This window comes from Gobio gobio (genome assembly GCF_949357685.1).
Source record: "Gobio gobio genome assembly, chromosome: 3".
Taxonomy (NCBI): Eukaryota; Metazoa; Chordata; class Actinopteri; order Cypriniformes; family Gobionidae; genus Gobio; species Gobio gobio.
Window position 1 is genome coordinate 22,652,040 of NC_137099.1, and position 9,231 is coordinate 22,661,270.

A 9,231-nucleotide genomic window follows, 5' to 3' on the forward strand; every position below is an offset into this window, starting at 1 on the left:
TAATTATATACATTGAAAAATAATTATGCTTCCAAAAATGTTACAATTATTACCTGATTTGCATACAGAAATAGGTGTACATGATAATGAAGTAAAGATTCCATCAAATGTGCACACCCTTCTTACTTTATTGAAAAAACATAGTATTGAAATACTTATTCAATGTACTGTACATCATGGCCACGGAAGCCGCTTCAAACTCACTTATCTCGGCCATGGTGGCCGTTCTCAAGTTCTCTCTTTATGTTTGACCAGGTCTGCCATGGTCTCACTCCAGACACCCAGCTGGCACTCCAGACACCCGCAAGTCAGCTGGCAGTCCGGAAGTCCATCTCTCAGTCAGCTTTCCTCAAACGCTCATGTGACCCAAAATACACTGCTGAAAAAAATTAAGGGAACACTTAAATCACACATTGGATCTCAAATAATTAAAAATTCAAATGTGCCTGTATTCACTCACGACAACGTCTGGGCATGCTCTAGATGAGATGGCGGATGGTGTCCTGAGGGATCTTCTCCCAGACCTGTATCAGGGCATCAGTGAGCTCCTGGACAGTCTGTGGTGCTACTTGGTGGCTTCAGATGTTCCAATACATAATGTCCCAGAGGTCCTCAACTGGATTTAGGTCTGGGGAATGTGTGGGCCAGTCAATGGCATCAATGCCTTCATCATCACCAGGAGGAACCCAGAGCCCACTGCACCGGCAACAAGGTCTGACAATGGCTCTGAGGATTTTCTGTACCTAACATCAGTAAGGGAACCATTGGTTAGCACGTCTGTACGACCCTCCAAGGATATCCCTCCCCAGACCATTACTGACCCACCACCAAACCAGTCATGCTGGATGATGTTGTACGCAGCATAACAATCTCCACGGCATCTCCAGACTCTTTCACATCTGTCACATGCTCCGTGTGAACCCGCTCTCATCCGTGAACAGAACGGGGCGCCAATGGTGGACTTGCCAATTCCAATTCTGACAGTTTGGTCAATGCCAATTTTCCAGGGATATTCCTCCCCAGGCCATTACTCACCCACCACCAAACCAGTCGTGCTGGATGATGCTGTACGCAGCATAACAATCTCCACGGCATCTCTAGACTCTTTCTGACAGTTTGGTCAGAAACATGCATACCTGAAGCCTTTGTAGGGCTCTGGCAGTGCTCCTCCTGTTCCTCCTCGCACAAAGGAGCAGATACCGGTCCTGTTGCTGGGTTGTTGCCCTTCTATGTCCCTGTAACGGTTTTGCTCCCGGTATCTCCTCCATGCTCTTGAAACTGTGCTGGGAGACACACCAAACCTCCTTGGAACGTTACGTATGGATGTGCCATCATGGAGGAGCTGGACTGCCTGTGCAACCTGATTGGGTTGCAGGTACTGCCTCATACAGACAGTGAAAAGAACCCTAACAAAACACAAAACTAAAGACCAGGGATGCAAACGGGTGAGGGGTAAAAAAGAACATTGCGTGGATAGAGAAAACATTCTCCGAGGTCAGGACACTTATTTTTTAATTTTATATATTTACTTTTCATGCTCATTTCTAGTCACTATTAAAAGGGCACTTGAATGTGCTGGGAAGATGAATGTGTATATGAACTGTAATTTGTGTAGTAGAAATGTGAAATTATTTTTGAATTTGGTGCCTTCTAGACTGAGAAAAGACAGAAAATGTATTTTTGTCTCATGTGGATGAAAGACAACAACTCCCAGAATGCACTTGCTTCGCTGCCGTACGAGGCCACTCCCAAAGCCACGGCTATTGGTTATCACTTGCCCACCATGACACCGCCCCATAGTCGTTTTGATTTTCATACAAATACAATAATTTCGTTCAGTTAGAGAATAGACACTACAATTAAAAACTGAACGTGTTTTTTAAATAAAGTGTGAGTGAGCCGAAAGGAAGTCACGTCACAGACGCCGCAGGAGTCAGATTTCATTCATCACGAGAGAAGATCTGAGCAGAGCTGAGGTAAGCGTGGCAGTCATTCACGACGCGTGTCCAGTCTGGCGCGTTATCAGATCGCATGTGGAAGCTAAACTTTCATAGGAATTAATTGAAAAGTTGAAACACTCACTTTGCTTCGCTCTGCTATTAATGCCCGAGCCAAGGGGCAGCGGCCGTGCGCATTTACATTCTATGAGTGAGATCCCTCCCCTGTGGGCGGGTTGAAAACATGCGGAACTAGCTCCTGTAGTCTCTAGCCTCTGGACAAAAATCCTCCGATGACGCAAAATGACGATATTTGCGTCATCAAAGGATTTTTTCCAAAAATAAAATGCATAATTCTCTCGTCTCAGGGGGATATGAGGGGGAAAAGTACCATAATTTGAATATACTACCGGGTTTCTACTGATACAAAGCTTAATGCTAAACCACTGAAGTAACCCTTTAAGTATCTTTGCATCTGCCTGAAAACTAATTCTAACAGGTAGGTAAAAAAAAGTGTTTGTTTTATGTAGGGCAAAACAACCCTTTATAAAACACAAAAAGGATTCAATAGATGTGGGAGCTGAAGATCCCGCTGGTAACAAATGCATCAATATTTGGATACTTTGTAAACAAAAGACCAGTGTTGGTTACGCATTACAAGTAACTTGAGTTACGTAATAATATTACTTTTTCCAAGTAACTACTAAAGTAACGCATTACTTTTCAAATTTACAACAAAATATCTGAGTTACTTTTTCACATTAATTTGACTGACAGCTCTCCTGCCCCAATGTTGAGGAAAAATAAGTGCAGAGGCGTGTGTGTGTAAACATGATGGTTATTGTAGTTCCAGACTAAATGTGAGCATTTATTTATCTCACTTGCACAATAAAGATTCTGTACTCCTCAAAATGAATAAAATCAGTCAAATGCAAAATCAGAGTCCTATGCAAACCTCCAATAATTAAATGTTAAATAAAACAACAATTTTTATGCATAATCTACCTTTTATATTTAATTTACCAATGTCTTGCTGCTGACCTCTGATGATGAAAATTACTAGATTTTTAGTTTTTATTGGTAAAACTTTTTTCTCCTGCATCCTATTCTACCAGTATCCAGAATGGCAGCACAGCAGAGCTGTGCCCTCTACTGTTCATGCGTGAATTTGCATTTTTACCTCAGCCTGGGGCTTATTATTTCAATTTTGGTATGAAGAGGTCTTTACCGTTGCGCAAAAATATAACTTTTTTGTTATAAACAAAAACAAGCCCAGCCCAGGTGAGAAAAAGTAACGCAAAAGTAACGTAACGCATTACTTTTCTTAAAAAGTAACTCAATTAGTTACTTTTTAAGGGAGTAACGCAATATTGTAATGCATTACTTTTCAAAGTAACTTTCCCCAACACTGCAAAAGACCACCTCGTAAGTTAAACCCTACTTCGTATGACGTTTAGCCACCCGAATTTCAAGGGCCCGCTTCCTTTGTTTTGCTGCATGTCTCAGCCTTGCCCGCTTTTCTTCCTCCAAGGCAACCCTCTTGCTCTCTGCAGCACTACTGGATGGCCGATAACCATACTCCTCAGACCTCCTCCTGCCTTCCATTATACTGTGTTGGTGTCTGGCTTTGTCTGTTGCTCCAGCAGATTTAATATTTTGGCTCAGCCTTTTATCCACTTATTCTCAATTCTTTCATTCTAAAAATAACACAAAACATTACATTTTAGCATCCAACGCCCCCTTTCAACCTAATCAAATCCTTATAAAATTAGGAAAAATAGTCTAAATATTATGAAAATTAAAATATTATTTTAAAAACCTCCAATTAAAAACCCCTACAACTGTTTGATTTTGTGTTGCTGTTGAAACATTGAAATATATAACAATAAGAGAATAGAGCAGAACATAACTTTGCAGAACTGACTTTATTTGCCTGTAAATCTGTCATGCGTTGCTGTAGAAATGCAAACAATAGGAACATTCTGAAACGCCAAACATGAAAAAGCTTAACGTGGCTTAATTTACTAAGACAGTGTTATTAACAAACCAAACTTAGTAAACACCATACTAATAAAGCATAGGCTACATACACAGAAAAGCAGATGAGCCCAGAATATGAACGCAACACGTTTAATTACTTATTATTTTCCTCCCATAAAGAAATCGCTTAACGTGCTAAGACATTGATATTAAAAGACCAAGGCCCGGTTTCACAGACAGACCTTAGCCTAAGCTGTGAAACCGGGAGCAAACGTAGTATACTAATAAAGCATACTATACAGAAAAATTGGGTTTGTGCAGAATTTTATGTTTTAATCACTAAGCATTTTCTTTATAATGGTTTTGGGAGGAAAACACAACGTGTTGCGTTCATATTCTGGGCTCATCTGCTTAGCTGTACACATAGTATGGTTTAGTATGATGTTTACTGAGTTTGGTCTGTAATATCACTATACATGAAGCCAGGGGTTTTCAAACTGGGGTCCGGGGACCCCCAGGGGTCCTCAAGAAGGTCCTAAGGGGTCCCCGGAAAATTTCAGAGAAGACAAAGCAAAAATGGATAAAGTCTATCAAACATTCTGTTTAATTTCTAAATGTTTCTTGTTGTATACATACTTTACAGAATTGTATGCTTGCTTTGTATCTTTCTAGTGAGTATTTCTCACTATAGTCCCCTTTATCTTGCTCACTGGGGTTTGTAAGGCAGTATTCTTAACGCAGGACGTGAGCTGCTTACATACATTTATTGTGAAAGCTGCTCATACAAATATTTTTTCATTGAAAAATGTTCTTCTTCAGGTTTATAGGCCTACATCCAACATTAAGTAGCCTATAGCCAATTTAAGTTTGGAAACAATATGTTGTATTTATAATGTCACACTTGCTACTTATCTAACAGTTTAAAGGTATTTTCATACATAAAAATATATAGATGTATTTTAGGAAGGGGGGTCCCTCATAAAATTTTCATCATATTTGGGGGTCCTCCTTGGCATCATAAAGTTTGAAAAACCATGCATTAAGCCACGTTAAGCATTTTTCACGTTAAGCGTTTTAGAATGCCCCAAATAAGATACCAGGTGACGTGATAAAAAAAAAAAAAAAAAAAAACGATTTCAGAACACAGAGTATGAGGGGAGAGCAAGTGAAACCGTGCACGTGCGAAAAGTCCCTTAAAATATTATCTCCCGCGCGCAGCAAAATTTCTCGCATCCCCATGCTGCCGCCCTTCACTGCTGCTTTAACATATAAAGCTAAAAATATGGCAAGTTCCGAAACTGAGGAACACGTTTGTGTTGTCTGTCACAAAACCCAACAAATCGGCAGTTGGCATTTTAACATTTCTCTACCACCTCACCTTACTAGGCAGTTGACTGGCTAGCTAAATACTGTCCCTACGTTGACAAACACACAGGCCTCTTTTATACCTTTATTTAACATTATTAATACATTTTATTAATAATCATTTTAAATTGCAAAAAAATAGAACAAAAATAAAAATTAGAAAAAGCGCATTACTCACGGTTTCAAGACTCCTCCTCGTCTCCTCAGCTCATGCAGTGAGCGCTGCAGTCCAAATTATTGCTGTTGTCATGGTCACGCACAAGACGCATTTATTTTAATTTTTTATATATGTATAACCTTGTAATGTCACTCTTCACAAAACGAGAGAGAGAAAAAAAATCGGCCTGAACGGACCCCCCAAAAATCGGATCTCGGATATACGCAAAGTTACCCATTATCTCAAAAAGATGAATTCTCACCGAAAGGAGTTTGCGTCTATGAAAGACAAATCAGTCGGAGCAAGAATAAGGAAAGAACAATTGTCTATGGCCACCACCTGCAATCTTTCCCTTTTGGGAGGTTGTCGTGGCTGCTGTTGCCTCTCCAGTGACCTGTTGTCACTTACATTTGCACCAAAACAGAAACTGATTCAAAATAATGTATGCTTCCTAATTGGACAGATTGATATCCCTGAAGTTAAATTGACTTGGTGTTATACTGTGATGATTAAGTGTTACCTTAATTTTTTTGAGCAATGTAGCCTATATAAAACAGTGAAATCTTCTACCTGGTCCTCTCTTCCTGCCCTGTCCTGGTCGCCTACCTGCTCATTCTTGCTGGCCACCTAATCAGGGTCTACCCTGGCTCCTCGAATCGTCGGATGTGGTGGTCTTCTGTGTTGCTCCGGGGATCTTCAGTTTCATCTGCTCAGCTGCTCCGCCATGTCAAGTCAACTCACCGTTATTGTTATTAGCGTTTCAAAGCAGTTTTACAGTGATAAGAAGAAAATGTCATTGTCCAGTTCAATGTGGATACATTTCTGTTGTAAAAAAGTTATTAATTTAGTACATTTATACAGCAGCTCTGGAGAAAACAGTGATGTCATCGTCCAGCTCACTTCAGTTCTCATACAATGGTGTCAGTGCAGGCAGATCAATTGTATTGTTGAATATTGAGTGTCCTTTCTTTCACGAATGCACCATTCCTCCATCACTGCTGCGCTCCCTCACTCACACTCTAAGCTCCAATTCTCGTCACCTGCCGCATACAGGTAAATCATAGAGGTTTGGAACGACATGAAAGTGAGTTAATGACAGAATTTTCATGTTTGGGTGGACCATCCCTTTAATCCATTACTTCTCCATTACCTAAGGAACTGCACATGCATGGGAGAGTAAAAAAAATCTAATTTATGACCATCCTTTAGAACTGACTTTAACAGCAGCCACAAGTAAAGCCTCAAAGACCAACTAAAAGGTACTCCGAAGACTAAAAGCAGAGGTAATTTCCTTCTTTTGGGTAAATTGTACCCGAGTGTATAGTTTCAGACAGCAGTATTTTGTTAATGATTAATTAGTTAGCCTTCTAAAGACACAGATGGATATCAAGAAGGCCTCTACAGCTACCAAAAAGTCTTTATCAGATGCAATCAGAACACTTGTTTGTATGAACGTGTTTTGTGGCTATAAATTATGCATCTGTATATCCGCTGGATATCGAATCTTTAAAGGTTGATGGGACCACAGTCAATATGTGGGTTATCCCTGTAGAGATTATAATTATAATGGTTTCTAACTGCACCTCGTACGATATAGATTTAAGAGGGAAATGTGTTTTCATAACTAATTATGTATTTCCCCCAAGGGCATTTTAGTACAATCAGTCAGACATGGCTCATCTAAGCCAGGAGTGAGTTTGTTAGTGGTTGTGTGTGTGTGTATGTGTATGCGTGATCAGATTATAAAACACTAAAATCTTTCACATATAGGTTAATAATAAAGGGAGAGCAAATTCAACAATGAACAGACAAAAAGAAGAGAGATGAGATTTCAGACTTGTACGGATGGACTGCTCTATATAATTTTTTTTTTTACATTATTTAAAAAATATTATCTGATGAGTGAAATTGCTCAAATATTATTGTCTGTTTATAAGCAATTTACATTTGCTACATTTTTTCATTGTCTAATCCAAACATATTTGATATTATTTTGTTTTAATCTAGACATATACCCTGATTCTATTTAAATATATATAACTGATTAAATATATATATAACTGACTGATTATAATTTATATATATATATATATATATATATATATATATATATATATATATATATATATATATATATATATATATATATATATATATATATATATATATATATATATATATATATATATATATATATATATAAATTATATATTTTACAAATGTTATAATTTCAAAATATTTTTGGCAACACATACAGTACACAAATTACTTTTAATAATGATTCCTGACACATCCAAGCTTACTTATCTCAACCATTGCCGTTCTCAAGTTTTTAAATGTTTCCATGGATTCATTTCAAATTAGCTTTTGAGAACCAAAAATAAATAAAACATTTGAAATAATGGCACTATTCAGGAAAGTTGTAACTGAATTTATAAAGTGGAAATCTCTTTGTAAGTAAGTATGGAGAGAAAGAGAGAGAGAGAGTGAGGGGAGGGGGGGGTGGAAGGAGGGCGATAAACCCTACAAACCAGGTCCACCTCAAGAAAACATTTTATCCCTCACTCTGCTCTTGCTCTCTCTCACACTTAAATTAATTTTCTCTCTCTTTTTTCTGCCCGAGATGTCATCACTGCTGAGGGAAGAGATGGACAGAGTCTTGTTCCGAGCGGAGGGACAGAAGCTGGTGGAGTTTATAGAAATAGAGGAGCAACAGCAGGGACGGCATTTTCTCTGTGTTTCTAGTAAGAAAATTCAGCTTATTTTGTGCATAATTATTTGAGGTGGCATGCGCTGAACTATTTTCCATCAGAGAAATGAGATACTGGATGAGATACTGAGGAGAATAAAACGAACAGTGGGATCATCTGGGGACACAATCAGATATTGTCTGTGAAGGAGTAAGAATTGTAAAATATATCACTTTGTTTGATGAAGGCGTATAGTAAAAAATAGAACCAATGTGTGTTTAGTATCTAAGGACAAAGAAGCTCAGATCTCAGTGGTCTTGTGTCGGAGAGTTAAGCATTCACGGACCAAGAAGCTGCAGCACTGTGGGCTGGAGGACAGCTATGAGAGAACAGAGATCTGGGCCCTGGAAGAACTGCTGATTCTGGATGGTAGAGATCCAGATGTAGTGAGTTGAGTTCAAACATCCCCCTCCAATTTTTTATGATTATACCTGCTATGTAACTGCGTGAACGTACAGTATTTTGTAGTTAAATCTGAGCTAGACTTCAAAATAACGGTTTTGATGTGTTATATTATACTAGGAAGAGGTGTCTATTTCTTTCCATTGAAAGATGTTCAATTTGTATTTCTCTGCTGTGTTAGGATGATCCCTATTTCTTGATGCATTTCGACTCTGTGCGGTCCGTCAGAGCAGTGAGCTGTGCTGCGAAATACACTCTGGCCCGCTGTCTGCTGTCCCTGAGCAGGAAGCATCACCACACGGCACTTAAATTTAAGAACTTTGACTTGACGTACATTCAACCCACTGCAATGTATTCAGATCGTGGTGACTGTGTTGTCCTTGCGCAGATCTGTTTCTATGCCTTTAATCTGGTGTGTCTTTCCTTGTGTCCTGTGCCTCTGTAGAGAAAGCAGACATTCTGTTTAATCTCTTATAAACTGACCTTAAAAACATAAACTCTTGATGTTGACCAAACAAAGTTAATTTCAGTGTAACCTGTAATACCCTTTGGGAGTGCACAAAGACCATGCTTTGTGTTTTGAGCACTTAGCCATGCTTTGAGCACTTAGACCACTAACTGTAACATAACTCCAGACTGT

The 9,231-nt window shown here is 38.8% G+C and overlaps 1 protein-coding gene across 1 annotated transcript; it reads left to right on the forward strand.

The window, feature by feature from the left end:
* Positions 1-8,062: 8,062 nt before the first annotated feature.
* On the forward strand, positions 8,063-9,036 carry exoc1l (exocyst complex component 1 like; the record flags this gene model as incomplete). The annotated part of the gene is made up of 3 exons (XM_079811889.1): positions 8,063-8,183; positions 8,412-8,575; positions 8,773-9,036. The coding sequence occupies 3 exons, from the start codon at positions 8,063-8,065 to the stop codon at positions 9,034-9,036; spliced, it is 549 nt and encodes a 182-aa protein (XP_079668015.1).
* Positions 9,037-9,231: the final 195 nt, after the last annotated feature.